The sequence below is a fragment of the Carcharodon carcharias genome, chromosome 1, assembly GCF_017639515.1.
Source record: "Carcharodon carcharias isolate sCarCar2 chromosome 1, sCarCar2.pri, whole genome shotgun sequence".
NCBI classification, from domain to species: Eukaryota; Metazoa; Chordata; class Chondrichthyes; order Lamniformes; family Lamnidae; genus Carcharodon; species Carcharodon carcharias.
The window spans coordinates 30528084-30546697 of NC_054467.1; the positions used below are offsets into that span (position 1 = coordinate 30528084).

Here is an 18614-nt window from a genome sequence, read left to right on the forward strand (position 1 = left end):
TCAATTGTCAACTTATCAATTATTCTTGGTCCTCGCCACAAACTCTGTTCCCTAGCCACATACTCCAGTCCTCTTCCTGGCAGCATGTGAGGTTGAACTGGATCATTTGCAACCTTAGCATCCAATTAATCCCTGAGCTGAGCTTCCAATCCGATGTCTTCTCCTTCACCAAGACTTCCAGCTTTGTAACAATGCCCATCTCCAATCCAGCTTCAGCTCATCTGCTGCTGAAACCTTCTTAAAAATCCTTGTTTCCTCTAGACTCAACTATTGCATAGCTTTCCTGGGGAGACCTCCTACCTTACATCTACTGAAAACTTGAGGGAATCCAAAACTATACTGCCCATATCCTAACTTGCATCAAATCCCATTCACCCATCAACCCTGTGAACATTGCCCCTACATTGGTTTCCAACTGGGAATGCCTCAATTTTAAAAATCTCATCCGTGTTTTCAAATCATCCATCACCTTATCCCTCCATATCTCTGTAACATCCTCCAGTCCCACAGCCCTCTGCAATGTCTCCATTCCTCTAATTCCAGCATTTTGAGCATCCCAGATTTTAATTGCGCTCCAATCCTTAAAACATACCTCTTTGACCAAGCATTTGGTTGTCTACCCTAATATCTCCTTATGTGGCTCAGTAGTATATAGTATCTTATAAAGCTCCTATGAAGCACCTTTGGACATTTTATTACATTAGAGCACTATATAAGTTGTTGTTGTCCCAAATCCTGGGGTTTAATACTCAAGATGGATAGTCTGTGGGTATAGGGATGAAATGAAAACTCCGACTCTGAAAAAGTGTTGGAAATTCAAAGAAGCAACCTGCTTGAGTGGGACTGTGATATATAGAATTACATAAAATAGTTGGCACAGCAGTAGGCTATTGGCCCAACCAATCCTTGCTGATGTTTATTCTATCCTTGAGCCTTCTCCATTCTTCCTCATCTAACTCTATCAACACAACACTCAATTGCCTTCTCCCTCTTATGCTTATCTAACCTCCCTTTAAATGCATATACACTATCTGGCTCAACTATTCCATGATTGCAAGTTCCACATTCTCATCGCTTTCTGGGTAAAGAAGTTTCTTCTGAATTCCCTATTTCTTGGTGACAAAACTATACTATAGCCTCGAGTTTTGCTCTTCCCCACAAGTGCAAGCACTGTGCCTACTCCATTAAAACCTTTCATAATTTTAAAGACCATTATTAAGGTCCATCCCCTCAGCCTTTTCCCCCCGAGAGAAAAAGTCTGTTCATCCTTTCCTAGTAGATACATGGCAGCCAGAACTGCACATTGTATTCCAACTGTGGTCTAACCAAGGTTCGATATAAGTTGAGCATAACTTATTTATTTTTCAGTTCTATCCCTCTAAACCCCTGTATTTGCTGTTCTTATGGCTGTATTGACCTGTGCCACAACTTATAATGATTTGTGTATTTGCACTCCCAGATTCCTCTACCCCACTTAATTTCTTATTTCTGAAGTAATCTGCCCCTAACAATGCAGTAAGAAGTTTGTACATTCCATGGCATTGGCAATGAACCCTCTTAGGGACTGATTATCTTTATAACTGATCTTTTGTGGACTTTATTAAAGCCAAGTGTGACGCTTATACCAGACCACAACCTATTGGTGCACTGGTAGAATGCCATGGAATTCCCTCCCTCGCTTCAAAGCAATGCTTTGACATAGGGAAGGGGGGTTGATGGATAATTCCAACATTCTGGAATTTGGACTCTGTTGGAGATGGGACAGAGATCTAGTGGATCCAGAATCAACTCTAAGGCCAGAATTTTGACCTCGGCGTGCAGGGATGGGCCCGACATGGCGACACGTAAAATGATGCACGGTGACGTTGGGCGTGCATCCCAACGTCACCATGCGCCATTGCAATATTTCGGTGGGCGGGGTTATGAGCTCCAACGTGTGCCCGCCACTAATTAATGGACCAATTAAGGCCCTTGAGAAATTAATAGACTGAGATTTTTCAGAGCCCGTGTGATCTTCAGAGCATTGCATGGGCGCAACGGGCAGGCAGGTAGGCCACATTTTTAAAAACTTCACCCACGGGTGGGATAAGATGGGTGAATAGGCTTGCGAGTGCTATTTGTTAGACATTTACTTTTTAAACTTACTGCTACTTGCTTGTATGAACAGGAGAACTTCAAATCTCTTCAGAGCTGCTTGTACAGGATTAACAGGCTTCAGGTCAGGACTCTGGAGTAAGCATTATTGGGGTCTTGCAGGGTTCAGGCAGCCTTCCCTTACCCTGGGAATGGGTATAGTGGTCTCCGCTGGAGGCACCTCCTCTGAGGAGGGAGGGCCAGAAGGGGGAGGAGGCCAAGAGTCCATATTCAGCCTCCAGGGAAGCCACCTTTGGGAGGACAGGCTCAGGCACAAGGGGTGCAGGGCCAACAGGAAGTGCAAGGTGGAAGAGGCCACAGAAGATGCCACTATCCTGCCGCCAGGGTTTATAGCCGGTGAAGCAGCTACCTCAATATATCTGAGGTGCAGTGCCAAAGGAGGCTCTGTCTCTGAAGGGAGACAGTGACCTCCATTTGTCAGATGATAGGTCCTGAGATCTATGCCAGCTGTGTGGGTGGACACCCCATGCCAGTGGCATTGAAGGTCACGGCTGTCCTCAACCTCTATGCCTCCAGCTTTTTCCAGGCTTGTGTCCACACTTGTGTCAAGCTGGTGACAGAAATTCTGTTCAGGCATGCATTGACTTTTGTTCACTACAGCTGGGATGAGGCCAACCAGGTGGAGCGAGCTAGAGGCTTCGCAGCGATTTCTGGCTTCCCCCGCATCCAGGGTGCTATAGACCGCACACATGTGGCCATCAAGGCACCAGCGGGTGAGCGCGGTGCCTTCGTCATCAGGAAGGGCTTCCACTCCATGAACGTGCAGATGGTGTGTGATCACAGGATGCAGATTCTGCAAGTCTGTGCCAGGTACCCAGGCAGCTCCCATGACACTTACATCCCGAGACACTTCCAGGTGCCGGGGCTCTTCAGTGCTCCAGTCCAACTGGATGGATGGCTGCTGGGTGACAAAGGCTATCCCCTCAGAAGGTGGCTCACGACACCTCTCCACTGTCCAAGAACAGAGGCCAAGCAGCGGTACAATAGGAGCCATGCCTCCACAAGGGCTGTGGTGGAGAGAACCATCAGTCTTCTCAAGATGTGCTTCCAATGTCTGGACCGCTCAGGGGGTGAACTCCAATACCCACCCCCCAGATCATGTGGAGCTGATAGTGGTTCCATGCTGCGCTCCCCACAATCTGGCGCTGGAAAGGGGAGACGCAATGGAGGAAGAAGATGCAGACGCAGATGCTCTGGCTGCACACGATGGGTCCAGTATTGAGTCTGAGGATGAGCATTCACAGGAAAACGCTGACGGGATAGACACTGACCTGGGCATCCTCCAGGGAGGCAGGGACACCTGGGAGGCTTTAATCCAATGAACCTTCAGCTAGCACACCATAGGTGGACCTCCAACAGAAGCCAGGGCTGCAGACTCCATACTTGATACCTGAGAGCAACATCTGCCTGGTTAGGAACATTAACTATATGCCTTGTCAATAAAGCTCAATGACAAACAAGTCACTCATATAACATCATGGGTTCCTGTCCACCTGCAGAAGTAATGAAGCACCCAGAGCCATGTTCAGAGCTAAGGTATTTAATGTTTTTATAAAGAAAAACAGAAAAGAAAGTTAATTCACAGGTGTAGAGCTGCATGCCGACTTACAATCAACTAATAACAGGGCAACAGAAAACCACCAGTGAGAAGCCCATGGTGTGCCTAAGGTGCCTTACGCTTTCTTTTCCGGGTGCCACGTCTAGAGGCTCCCCACTTGCTGGCACTGCCATTGGAGACAGCCTGCTCACTGTGCTGTCCTGTTGGCCTTGATGACCTTGGGGGGCGTCTTCTGGCCCATGGAGCCTGTGATGGCCTCGCCTGGGAGGGAGCGGCCATTGCCACAGCTGGCATCTCCCCAGTCGCTGAGGCCTCATCGAATCCCATGGTCGCTGGTAGAGGGGCAGAGGAGCTGCTGCCCTCATCTGGAGCGCCCTGAGAGGAGCCCACAGAGATGACAGGCAGCTTGTGCGCCAATGCGAGGTCACTTTGGACCTCCCGGCTCACCACTGATGGATGAGCTGGGATACTGGATGCCCAATCCATCTCCCACACTGACGCTGACCAGCTGAGGTCAATGCCGCCGTGAGGGCTTGCAGGTCCGAGCGCATCCCCAGGAAGCCCTGATTGTTCTCCTGGAGGAGCCTCTCCCTGAGAGTCGCTGCTCTCTCCATGGGGGAAGCATTGTGATCAGCCATGAGGGTCAATGCATTGCTAATGCTCTGCATGGACTCCTGCATCACGGAGACCATGGCACGCATTGCCTCATGTATCTCCGCCAGAACCTCCCACAGACCCTGCTGGACTTCCAGCATTTGCTGCCTCAGAGGCGACTCCAAAGGCACAACATCAGCCACCAACTCCACGTGTTCCTGGTCCCCTGCAGTCCTCTGACTGCCGGCGCCATGGGCACTCTCTGTCTCCACTTGCACCTCAAGCGAGTGTGAAGTGCCCTCACCACTGTGCCCTGGGATACTAGCCAATGATCTTATCCCCACCGAGGTGCTGGTATCTGCGCTGGTGCCTGCCTGGCTGAGATGGTGTGATGCTGGTGCTTGTGACTCTTCAGGTCCCTCATGTGTCAGTGGTGGACTCTCTGCCTCCTCGGACCGGGTATGCTCTGGCGAGGCTGAAAGGAAGAACAAGGACATTTTGATTAGTTGAAGTCATGACACTGTTAATGTGCATGCCTGGCTCCCAGATCAGGATATGCTCCTCCTTCCATAATCAATGGGAAACCCATGTTGGATGCTGAATTCACTAAACAGTCAACAGCGAAATGTTTGTACTGACAGACATTGTGACCTCAGTGCATGGTACTCTTACCTCCAGCTGGCACCCCAACCTCACCGCTGCCGCTAGACCTGGGCATATGGTGCCTCTCCAGTCTGAGAGCCTCCTGCTCATATCTGGTGAGAATGAGCAATTGCGCCTGCCCTCAGCCAGTTTGCATCAGTGTTTCTGTGTGCGGTCTTGTCCTGAAAAGGAGAGAGGAGCTTTGGTTAGTCCACCCTGTTCCTGCAATGCCACTGCAGCCCTGCCAGGCTGCACCTGAGTGAAACATTGCAGGGCTTATGTGAATTGTGGCCCCAGAGCTGCCATACATTCACTCCAAGCAGCCAGAGCTGACCCCCTTGCCCAGATGCTGCCTCCATCACATTTGCCACTCACACTGCATCACCTTCCAAGCAAGGAAGCTCTACCATCTAGAACGCCAAGGGCAGTTGATAGATGACTGCCCTGCCACCTGGAAGATACCCTCCCAGACAGTCAGCATCCTGACTTTGAAATGTTTTGGCGTTCCAGCACTGCGCCTAGGTACAGATCCTTGAGGTCGCTCCCAAATCAGTACTGTGGGTGTAAGTGCACCACACACAGCCGATACAGAGGGCAGCTCAGCATTGCCCTCTCAGGGTCAATTAGGCACAGGCAATAAATGCTGGCCCACCCAGTGAAGGCCACATGCTGTGAACGATGTAATGCAGGAACTATATTCAGAATTGAGGAGGGGAACTGCTGGGGGGGACAACCTAACTGCTGTGCTAAGTGACCCATGCCAACGCGGTACTCTCAATTGCAAGATGTCTTTAAAGTGCTTGCGGCACTGAACCCAGGTGCATCGCACCATATCGTGTCCACTGACCCTTTCTGCCACCTCCTCCCAGGCACTTTTCATCATGTGGGAGGAGGATCTCCTCCTCCTGTCCTTCGACACGATGATTTCACGCTGTGCTGCCACCAGGAGGGCAGCGAGGCACTCGTCCGAGAATCTAGGGGCACAGTGCCCCGCCAGCCTCCCCTTCTTGCCTGGCCTGATCTCCAAGAGCGCTGTTGGGCACCCTTCTGGTCGCCATTGTTGCCAGCCTTTGGAAGGTTGCCTGCGCGGTTTTTAAATAGGCCACCGGGTTGCCATTGGACTTGGCCGTCGTAGGAGTCCCGCCGCCGCCCACCCCTTCCCACTGTTCTCAGGAGCCACGATTCATGCTGGGCGGGCCTTATTTGGCCTGCCCAAGTAAAATGGCGGCGTGGAGCCGATCACGGGCTGTATCAGCTTCGTGCCCACCTGCACCCGCTCCTGACCGGCCCGCCCGACATGCTGAAAATCTCCCCTAAATTATGGCTCCCTGACTGCACTTTTACAGCCCATTACAATTTCAGGGGGCAGTTGTGCTTTTCTCCTTCACCCTTATTTTGTGGGGGGGAAGGGGGGGAGCTGATGTCTGGCTTCTAGTCAAATCTCTCCAGATCAACACAGCACGATGGGGTGGTGGGATTCACCCTGTACCACACCTTCCCTTGTAGCTGGTTAATCCATTGACCTGTCGAATATAAGTGCATTTTACTATTTTCAACTATCAAGGCTTTAGGTTAATATTATAGTTTGGCAAAAATCTCATCTTCCCATGAAAAATAATTTTAACATAGTTTCTTTTTTCTTCCGAATGACTCTTTTTCTCTCTTGAAGGCTGTGGTTCCATGGGCACCAGGTTCCCTCTGGTGTATCTCAGTTGCGTTGATTCTTTATCCGTGAGCCTGTTCTTTTACTGGAGTTTCCTGGCTGCCCTCCTTGTTGAATCTGCTTAGTTGCTGCTACCATCTACCCGATTCCAGCATGTTGGGAGTTGGCAACACTAGCATGTCACTGAGTACAACAACAAATGAAAACTGCACTAGTTTCTAACCTTTTAAAATGCTCTTCAATTTACAGCCATCTTAATTTTAACCTTATTAATTTATCTGCAAGATGTTATTCCAATCTGGCCAATACAATGAGTTGTTTTTATTTCAAACTAGTCTCCATCTCAATAGCTGCAATTGCTGAAATATGTGGAGTAGGATATCTTAATTACTTGGACTATAACCACAAAGTGGTTACTAATAAAGATATACCCTGTACAAAACATTGTGCAACCCTAATTCTCAGCTATGACTCCTCTGAAAATACATCAGGAGTTTTCTAAATTAATTAATTTTTACATTACAAAGAACATTTCAAGCACTTCAGTGTACACCAACACTGGCCAATGAATACAATTGTGAAAAATCTGTTGTGCATTTACAACAACGCTGGAAACGCATTAAACCTGAACGTTCCAACGCTCCCTAAATAAATTAATAGTCAAGATTGACCACACTGTAATTGGTAACAAAACTGACATTTATAACAACAATTTACATTTCTATAATTCCTTTAGTATAGTAGAATGTCCCAAAGCTCTTCACACAGCATTATTAAACACAAATTAACATTGACCCACATGAAGAGTACTCTATTTACATGGCCAAAAACGTGGCCAAAGAGTTAAATTTTGTAGAGTGTTTTAAAGGAGGAGAAGCACAGAGGCAGAGGGATTAGGGAAGGAATTCCAACGATTAGGATCTAGACAGCTGAAAGTATGGCCGCCAATGACGGAGCGATTAGAATCAGGAATGCTCAAGAGGCCAGAATCGGAGAAGTGCAGAGATCCCAAAGGTCTATAGGGCTAGAAGAGGTTACAGAGATAAGAAGTGGCAAGGCCAGGAATATTTGACAACAAGGATGAGAATTTTAAAATTGAGGCATGCCAGACCAGGAGCGAATTAGGTCAGTGAACACAGGGGTGATAGCTGAAGGGCTCTTGGTCCAAGTTTTGATGTTGTCAGAAGAGTTCTGGATGAGTTCAAGTTTATTTAGGTCAAAGATGGGAAGCTGTTCAGGAGAGTACAGGAATAGTCAAGTCTAGACGGAACCAAAGGCACAGATGAGGATTTCAGCAGCAGATGAGCTGAGACAGGAACAGATCCAGGGGCAATGTTGTGAAGGTCTTGGTGATGGAGCAGATATGTGGTCAGAAGCTCATCTCACGGTCAAATATGACAAGGTTACAAAAATCTGGTCAACCTCCAATAGTTGCCAGAAAGAGAGGTGGAATAGGTGGCTAGGGAATAGTTTATGGCAGGGACAGAAGACAACGGTTTTGGTCTTTCCAAAATTTAGTTGGAGAAAATTCCTGTTCATTTCGTACTGGATGTCGGACAAGTAGTCTGAAAATCAATGAGGTGGTTTGAGTAGAGCTGGGTGTCATCTGCGTACTTTGCCAACATTACAATGACACCTGACATTACGTTTTCAGATGATGTCACCAAGGAGCAACATGCACTTGAGAAATGAGATAGGGCCAAGAATAGATCCGTAGGCACACCAGAGGGAATGGTGCAGAAGCAGGAAAAGAAGCCATTGCAATGGAATGGTGAAGGCAGTATCACCATGCTAGATGACAGAGGAGAGGCACTGGAGGTGGATGATGTGACAGACTGTGTTAAGGTCTGCAGGCGACTGGAGAAGGATGAGGATGGAGAGTTTACCATTGTCACATCGGATGTCATTATGACTTTGATAAGGGCCATTTCAGTACTGCAGGCAGGGTGGAAAACTGATTGGAAAGATTAAACATGGCACTGGAGGAAAGAATGGCAAGGATTTCATAGGCAACAACATGTTTATGGACTTGGGAGAGGAAAGGAAGGTTAGAGATGGGGGTGGCAAGGACAGGAGGGGGCAAGGCTGAGTTTTTCAGGTGCATAACTGGGAGACTGCAGACTTCCAATTAAGAGTCCCATTTTTTTTTCTCTCAAATTCCCTCCTCCCCCAGTCCCTCCTCTCCTGAATTCACTGAAATGGCTACCCCTCTAATACTAAGCAGCCTTTCTTTCTCTGTGAGCAACTGCAGTAGGTGGCAGCAGACTAGCTGGGGGCACCACAGCTGACATGGATCCTATTCTCATCTGAGAGCCACAGGCTTTTCCAACAGGTTAACACCAAGGAGCATGAACTGGGGCTGGGGATAAATTGCAGGGAAGAATCCTGTTTTAAGTATATAGCTGCTTGCAATCCTGAATACTTGTACTATTGTACATTTGAAAGCTTCTCTGGGAAATCAAAAGCTCCACTAGTGCAAGTTCACATTAAAATTCTTTTTTAATAAGATCTCATAATTCATTGACATAACATTCTCCCCAACCTCCCAACACCTCCCCCTGCCCCCCAAAAAAACTTATTCAACATCACACTTTTACACAGTTTGAGGATTCTGTACAGATTTAAAAAGAACTGAGCTCAGGTTCCAAGCACTGCTTAAGATACAGAGTAAAAATGAAATCTAGAAAAAAATTGTATTCAATGAACACATCTGTTTAGAGTTTACAGTACAAATAATTAGTAAGACATTGTCTGAAGTGCAATATCATTGGTTCTTGATGAATTGAAAACTGTAAAATGAAATAAAAATACTTCAATGTTCTGTTAAACTAAAAGCCATTCTTTACAGGAAGTAAGCCTTATATTTGGACTTATATAAAAACGTATTTACATGAAACCATTACAGTTTGTATCACATCTACATGTACATCAGCACCGTAATGCAACAGCAGTGCAACTACAAAACTAGGCCTACTTTACTTGGTCCCTAAACACTTTTATTTAGAGGAAGCCTTAATTTAACAGCTTTTTAATAATTAAAAACTCATTTGCACCCAATCTACTGCTGGTTACCAAATATTTCATCAAACTCTTGCATCCAGCCTTCCGTCGATCCACTTTTGATTAGAGAGTCCATCAGATCTCCACCATCTGATAAATTAGAGAAGGAACCAGCCCCTGATTGGCTGACATAATTAAAGGACATGTCCTGACTTGTGGTTCTTGTATGATACCCTTGACCTGGGTTGCTTTGTGCATAGCAACCTGCTGTCAACTGCTGGCCTGTGGCCTGATTAAATCCAGTCATATTGTGGATTGTCTGGGTCATGCCAGACATAACTATTTGTCTAGGCTGGTTGGTCCTTGGGTGTCCTGCAAAATGAGACATCATTTGTCCCCCAACTGTACCAGCAGTGTCAAGAACTGGCTGACCCATTGTCTGGGAAAAATGTTGCTTGGCCATCTTGGTTTGACCAGGTTGCATTGGATAAGCTGATTTGTTGCTGAATGGACTTAAGTCACTGTTAGCCTGAGTTCTGTTGGGCAAGCTCTGCAAATTGTGCTGCTGCCAGCTCTGAGCTGCTGTACCAGAGTTTCCAATTAGCTGTAGCCTTTGAGCTTGAGCCTTGGGCATTGGCTGCCCTACTGGTCCTTTCACTTGTTGCTGTTGGGCTAACACAGGGTTTCCAAGTAGGTTTTGTCCATAACCAGGTACCATTCCAACCCCTTGTCCTGCAATAGGCTGTTTCTGCATCTGGCTAATATTACGTGCCATGCTCACGTTACTTTGGTTTGAATGTTGAAGAATTTGGTTCATGCCTGGACTCATACTGTACATTCCTTGTTGGCTGCTCTGGGCATTACTATAGGGCACCATGCCAATCTCTGACTGTCCGGTGGTGGCAGGTATCACGCCAGAATTCTGGACTGGTGTCATCTGCATCATGCCTGGATTCTGTGCCATCATTCGGGGACTTCTTGCATTCTGCAGGGCCTGGTTCCGTGCAGCTGCCAACTCCTGGGCAGTACCTGTAATGAGAAAGAGTTAGAAACCGGTTGGATTTTATTACATTGTAGCTAACCATTCTTAAAATGATCTACGATCAGACTATTTTGTTGTCACATTGCGAACTCACATTGTGAGTTCAGTTCCATTAAAACCTAGATTGTACCTGAAGTACGTCATGCTATAGTTCACTGGTGTGGTAGCCCCCTAGTACCTTGGCTAAGGGGGAATTCTTCACACGAGTCTAGAATGTGAGTGCTGGTGTGCAATTTGAATTGCAGATGTCAATCAAGTCTTTCCTTGCATGGCACCTCAACAAACACCTCATACTTCACAGCAGGCATCACAGGATGGCAACTGGGAGCAAAGTCCACTTGCCAGTTTCTCCACCTAAGTATTTGAATTGGCCTCTGAGCTCTCATCACTACATCAGTTGAGATGCGCCATCTCAGCACATGTCAGATTTTGAACCTGTGACCTTTTTCTTGCACGCAGCACATTTCCTCATTAAGTTGCCACAGAAACATTACAACCAAGTAACTTCAGAGTTTAAAAGCTAACTTATTTATTTCCCTGCCCCCACCCCTTCTATCACCGAGGTAACCTTGTGCCACATGTTGGCTCCTGCCTCAGTGAGAGCAAGCTGTTTCACCCTACAGTGACTGACACCCTCAATCCATCCTCTACAAGGGACCACTTGGTCTATGCTTGACATCCTTACTTCCCCCACCCTCCCCACACAGCTAAGATTGGAAACTTACTTAGTGGAGAATTACAATAGTAAGCCATCTGCTGACAGTGTTCAGAGCTCCAAGACTCTGTGCTACTGTCATTTTACATAGCCATTATTTGACAATTGCTGTGCTGCCACCCTCCTTCCCTCCACCCCCAAATCACAAACAAAGACTTTGAATACAGGTTCCTAAAAAGATTTTTTTTAAGCACCGCATTAGGATTGAATTAAGTGCTGCTTATGGACAGATAACTATATAAAGTGCAGCATGTGACTGGAGCTGTATTCAAAGGAAAGTAAGAAAAAATTGTTTGGCCTCCACCTGGAAATGGGGAAGTGCCCAGTAATTTGTGGCCTGGGGACTCACATAAATAACATAAGCACCCCCTCCCTGCATCATTCGAGACCCATTCATCACGCAACACAAGCTCCTCCTTCCCCTAAAGCATTCCCAGGAGGTAATATCGACGACACTGACCAGTTGACAGGCACGAACAGCAAGTTCAAACCTCACAAACGATCAGTGTAGACAATCTTTTCATATCCCTGCATCTTCCTCTGCTTCAAATATTCATCAACGCTTCCTTAGATACTACTTCATGTAACAAAGCATTCAATGATCCAAAGCTCACCGTTAGAGACATCTCCTAAACAATCTTCTCACTCTTTTAGTGATTGTTGGCCTCACCAATCACTCCCCATTGTTTCCTATCCTTCAGCCAATTTCTTATACATACCCAGGGTTTACCCTACATCCCCACCACCTTGAATTTAATTAATAGCCTTTCATGTGGAACTCTGTCAGATCCCTTCTGGAAGTTGCAGTAAACACGTTATAGAGTTTACCATAGACTACTTAGGATGGCGTTGTAGAGAATGTTCAGGCAGGATCTTTCCCTTCTGAATCTATTCTCATAGCTGATAACCAGGTTATTATTGCACAGATTATTTCTCAAATTTGCTCCTGAAATCAATTCACTGCTTCATTTTTGTCACAGTAACTCATTCTTTTCAATTATAAATAAGAAGGCACCTCAGAATCATTAGCCCATCATTTACTTTCCCTTCTTTGATGTCAATTCACCTCTTCAAAATCCTCCACTACTTTAAAATCATGAATTAAACTTGCTCCTCGCCTTCTCTGCTCCAACAGAAATGGTACTAATATTTCAAATTATTTCTCATAACTATAATTTCTTACTTCAGGCATCATTCTAGTGGATCCACGACTGGCGAATGTACCTGAAGGTAAATGAATTACTTTAATCATACATTGTGCACTGCCTCATGTTTAGTGGTCAAGTGCAACATCTGGTGTGGTACTCAGTCATACTGACTGAAAGCCCCAGATTCAATTCTGAATCTCTGCTCAGTCAGCTGATCTCAACTGAGGCAGTGCCTAGGTGCTACAATTCACCTCATTGCCCCTAAGCTAGAAAGGGAAAACAATATCAGTCACATTCTTTACTTCCTATTAACTTGTGCCAAAATATTTACAGGAACAGATGTTGGTTGAGAATAAAGCTCAACTGTGAGGTTCTCCAGAGTTGAATAGTCATGTTGACACGCATGGGCCAGGATATTTAGGTTGGCGAGTGGGCGGGGCCCACTCACCGACGCGTAAAATGACGTGGGATGACGTCGGGCAGAACTCCCGACATCACCCTGCATCATTTCAATTTTCAGGTTGGCGGGTGCGCAGCCGAATCAGCTGTGCATCCGGCGATCTGTCAACAGCTTATGGGCAGGCTAAGGTTTCATGAGGGTTTCTAAAAATTTAATAAAAGTTTGATTAAAAGTGATGGACATGTCCCAACTCATGTGACAGTGTCACATGAAGGGACATGTCAGGGAAATTTTATTTTTGTACATTTATCATTTTTAAATTTGGCGTCCATCTCCTTGAGGCAGCACTTAGCCTCAGGGCGATGAGTGCGCTCTTTCATACGCATACCCAAAAGACACTCTCAGCTGAGGGAATCGCCCCCCCGTGTGCACAGGGAGTGCATAGCCCTTCCTGGTGGACGTCACACTGGGTGGGCCTTAATTGGCCTGCCCACGTAAAATGGCAGCACGCCCGCTCCTGCACTTACCCCCCGACGGGGGGAAATTTCTTCCCATGGTCTAGACCCACATGCAGAATGACCATTTGAGTGAGACACTGGAGGGAAGCTACAAGTCACAGAGCAAACACTAGAATCAGCACTTTCAGATCAGTGAAGAAAATTAGGAAAACATTAGTCCCACTTTACGCACAGCAATCCCGATAAGTCAATTCAACTCCTGAAAGCACCATGTAATTTGATCCGCATTTTGTATTGTGAAAGCAATAAAAAGGTTTAATAAAGAAATACATTTCTTGACATCAAAGATCATGGGAAGGTAAATGATGGGCTAATGATTCTGAGGTGCTTCTTATTTTTAATTGAAAAGAATGAGTTAATGTGACAAAAATGAAGAAGTGAATTGATTTCAGGAGCAAATTTGAGAAATAATCTGTACAATAATAACCTAGCTATCAGCCATCAGAATGTATTCAAAAGGGAAAGATCCTGCCTGAATATTCTCTCCAATACCATCACAAGTAGACTATGGTAAACTCTGTAACGTGTGTACTGCAACTTCCAGAAGGGATCTGACAAAGTTCCACATGAAAGGTTATTAATTAAACTCAAGGTGGTGGGGATGCATGGTAAACCCTGGGTATGTATAAGAAATTGGCTGAAGGATAAGAAACAATCGGGAGAATTTTCCCAGCCCTGTGGAGGTGGTGGGGGGATGGGAAAGTAGCAAAAAATCTCACTGGCTCCCAATGTTGATCAGTTTCCCAGGGAAGGGCTGTCACTGGAATTGGCAACACATTTAACGGAGGCAGGCAATCAAGGTGTCAATTAAGGGCCATTTTCTGAGGTTTGCCAGCATCACATGGGCCATCTGCTATGTCAGGTGCCCAGCAACGCTTTGAAGGATGGGGTCTCTTTATGGGAGGTCAGAAGACCATTAGAGGCTGCGACAAATGCCGATATCAGGGAGATGCAAGGTTTAAAGGGGTGAAATCGCACCGCCATATTAAGAAACCTCACAGTTCTGGGCCTTGTTTCTTATTAATCCATTTTCCATTTTGAGGCCCTCTGTAGGTCTCCTTCTTCCTCAGTAACACTAATCTTATGCAATGGGGCTGCTGGCCAGTTCTTCCTCCAAGCTCTCTCATTAGCCCTCCTTTGTCCCTATTCTGCCCACCATCCTTAATTCAATGGCAAACATTGAGGTGACCAATCAGGAGACTGCCTCCCATGAGCTTGCCACAGCAGGCACACTGCCAAGAAACACTGGTTTGGGGCCTGCAAATGGATGGCCATGAGAAAGTTCAGCTCTATGAGTGCTTGTTGGCAGAGTTTGGTTAGGGTGGTTGGGGGTTTGGGGGGAGGTGGTGTGGAATACAGAGGCAGATGCCTTGGGGCTTGATGTTTGGGGCACCACAATGCCCAATTTAAATAAATGACCCTGGATTCAGAAACTAAAAGCAACATGGTCAAATTTTAAAATGATACTGAACCTGGCAGAACAGTGGAATGTAGGGGAGGAAGCGAAGAAAATATATTAGCAGCTAGAAAGACTAGCAGCTAGAAGTTTAATGCAGACAAATGTAAAAATACTGCGCACAGGAAGTAAAAATAAGAATATGTGTACTCCAAATATGGTAATGAGATAGTTAAGGATGTAGCTGAACATTGTCCAAGTGGACTCAACACTCAACAAATAGCAATGTGATTGAATATTTAATTACACAGGCAAAACAGTTAAATACAAGTGAGAGGAAGTGTGTCCAAACTGTACAGTGTTCTGCTAAGGCTATTCCTTGACTAATGCATTCAATTCTGGTTGCTGAGACATGTGAGAGAGAGAGAGAAACAATGACATGTGATGCAAAGAAGAGCTATAAGGCTGATTCCAAGTGTCAAGAGACTGAGTTATGAGGGAAGACTTGAGAAACTGGAGCTTTCCAAGTTGGCAAAGAGGTATCTGAGAAGTGGTAGAGCCATGTAAAATAATTACCGGAATAATAAACCTGAATATGACTTTGGTTAAAAAGCAAGATTAAGACATAAGGGAATCGATACAAAATTGTAAAAGGTAAAATTTAGGGCTGTTACCCGGAAATTCGTTTCCACACAAAACAGTGACCAAAGGTAGAATAAACTTTGAGAAGAAACATGGTGGCAAAAACCTTGGAATCATTTACGAAACAATTGGGTGCTGAAATGGGTGGGGGTGTGATGTTTAGGATCTTTCTGGGTGGATGAACTAAGATAGGCTCAATGACACACAAATAACCTACATAAAAAGAGGAAAGACATTTAAAAAACACACTTCTAGTTTCACTGAGATTAGAAATGATTATTAGTGCAGGAGTAATTCCAAACACAACCTCTCCCCATTCTGGCCCATATTAAATTCTGTTCAAAGTCGTGTGCCAGTAATTTCCATGGTGGGTCTTCCAATCGCCTGTATAGCTTTAGCGGAAACCCCTAGTGAAATGGTATAAACAGCCAATTACACTGTTTCTCTTGGGATTCTGTCGCTCTTCCGCCAAAGTCACAGCGGGAAATCAGGGAACACCTGTGGAAATTCTATATCCCCAGTCTTCAAACACCAGACAAAACATCATTGAAATTCATTATCAAATGAAAAAACAGAATGGTCTCTATTTCAAACACTGTGGAATATTCTGCTCCTACAATCATTAACTCATTCTGTGCGAAGAATGGAATGAGCAGGTTTGGAAATGCATACATTCTAGCAGTGATATGGTTTCCCCCATCCCCTAGCTAATAATCCCCATTTTCTACTCATGCAGGCACTGGCTGTTGGCTGGGTACAATTCTACAGGTGCTGCAAATTCTCCCGCCTCAAGCTTAATTAGTAATTCTTCCTGAACTCAGCCAAGCTATTCAAGTGTCAAGAGTGTCACAATGAAAACACACAAGCATGCACATGTGCGTGCACACACAAGCTCTAGGGATACAGTGACAATTTGTAGCACTGACTGCGGGCCTGGCTGAACTTAATTTAATGCCCCTATTGCCGTTCATACATTTCTCCTGTCAGTGTTTTAGTATACCCCAGCAAAAACTGACAAGAGAGGGAACTCTTTGGTCTCCTAAGCATCACAGATTGGGGGGGGCGGGGGGTGCTGGACTGCTAAAAGATGCAGTTTGCCACCAGTACATGTGTGGTTTCACTAAATCCCCCGCCCCGGTAAAGGAAAACTTGTTTATTAGGTTGCAGTGCAGATTTCACTCTCATCATTATTAGGTGAATCACTCTAATGTGATAATGTAATGTGTTCTATTTAAATGCAATCACGTGGAAATCAGCTCAGCAGGAGAAAAAATATGGGTAGAATGCCTAATTGACAATGCAAGAAGATAAAGGACATCCTGTATAGAAGCTTTTCTTCTCCTCCAATTTTCTTCGCTTGATTCCTGAAGGTGATGACCTTTGTTGGGTGCAGCTCAGCTGGTACTGCCAGGCCTCTGCTACCTCACCCAAGTGGTCATTCTTCATATGTGAATCTAGACAATAAGTGCCAGGAGGCTTTGTAACCATGAGAGGCATCTCACTTGAATCCGATCCTAATCTCACTCTCCAATCACACGCATGCACTTTCCAAGACGAGTCATTGGATAGCAATCAAGAGCTTGAACCCCGACTGATAATGTGCTTTCCTTCCCTGCCCTTTGACAAGTCATGACGTGCTGAGGCCAACTGTAGCACCCCCACAGAAATGATCTGGCCTGGCACTAAAAAAAAATACAGATTTTTCTTTTTAAAATACGCCGCAGGTCCTTGGCATCTATAAAGAAAGAAGGCAGATTGATGAATCGGGTGGAGCATCTTTGCTCAGATGCTGATGGGAGTTTCAGTATTCCATCATTCGCAGTTCTCTTTTCACATCCTGAAGCTGGCCCCTGGTTTGTTAAGATTCATTCCAAGCTGCTTGTTGTATTTCTCCACTGAGTGTTTAGGGGAGCCCCACAACATGGCACCTGGGGCATTCATTTGAACTTGGCATGTTGATCATGGAGGAGCTGGTAGGTTGTGGATTAATTATAGAACCAGTGACCCATTTAAATGTCTATGCAACAAGTGGAGCAGCAGACCTTTCATACATTATAGGTTAAGCTTTGTATAAAAAAAACTTGAAAAATGGGATGGAAATGCAAAAAAAAATTCAGTAAAAACCTCTGGGAGCATGGGGGTGAGGAGCAAGTCATAAAAAGGGAGTTTGGCTCACTTAACTGCTGTGAATCAGTGTCTTTATCTATAACCGATGTCAAAACAAATTATTGAGTGCAACTGTGGGGCCTCACAGATGAAACAACATCAAATTACAATAATCACAACGTATGGAAAAGACTGCTGAGTCCAGAGCATATGATTAATGTTTATGTTTTCACATGTTTACAGAAATCAGATGGATTTTTGGATTTTGGGCAGATTGACCATTGGTTTCCACCAACTCACTGTCTGTCCAACCCACCTCTTGGCTGATACTTGGAACCTTTTTCCCTGCCAATTATCAATCAAATGCTTTGAACAATCTAATCTGAAGAACCTATTATGTCTTCATTATGATGAAACATCGTAGTCTGCCCTCTGCTATATTTTCCCTTTTCTAATACTCAGTTCCCTTTTTGGGTAGCAGGCCAATTGCAGGAGAGAGGATGCGTGGCTACACGACCTTTTCCAACACCTCTGCCTATGCCGCAAGTGACAACTTGTCTTCTGACCCACAGCTCCCAATATTGATGCAGGGTATGTTGGAAAATTACCTGGTAGCAGACTGAGGTGTGAATTGTTCCATGTCACCATGCATTCCTGCTCCAACTTTTCCGTTTCTCTCTCACTATATATATTATGAATTTAAAATTTTATAAACATTGTTCTTAATTTTTACACAATAAGGATGCTCTTGATAACACAGTACATAAATGCACGTTGTAGCTTAGAAAGGAACCACATATACCAGGAAAGTCCCATGATTCATAGGAAAATAGGATTGGGAATAGCTCATTCAGCCCCTCAAGCATGTTCGGCCATGTCATTAGATCATGGTGATCTGTATCTTAACTCCATTTACCTGCCTTAGTTCAATAACCATTAATACTCTTTCCTAATAAATATGTATCAGTTTCAGTTATGAAGTTTTCAGTTGACATAGCCCTGACAACTTTTTGCCGGTGATAATTCCAGATTTCTA

General features: G+C 45.2%; 1 protein-coding gene across 1 annotated transcript in view; it reads right to left on the bottom strand.

Annotated features, from left to right (window-relative positions):
• Nucleotides 1–9094: 9094 nt before the first annotated feature.
• Nucleotides 9095–18614, bottom strand: part of maml3 (mastermind-like transcriptional coactivator 3) — a 454633-nt gene continuing 445113 nt past the window's right edge. The window contains exon 5 of the mRNA XM_041175296.1: nucleotides 9095–10640. Coding sequence (XP_041031230.1) covers nucleotides 9670–10640 — 971 coding nt within the window. The 3' untranslated portion in view covers nucleotides 9095–9669. The remainder of the gene's footprint in view (nucleotides 10641–18614) is intronic.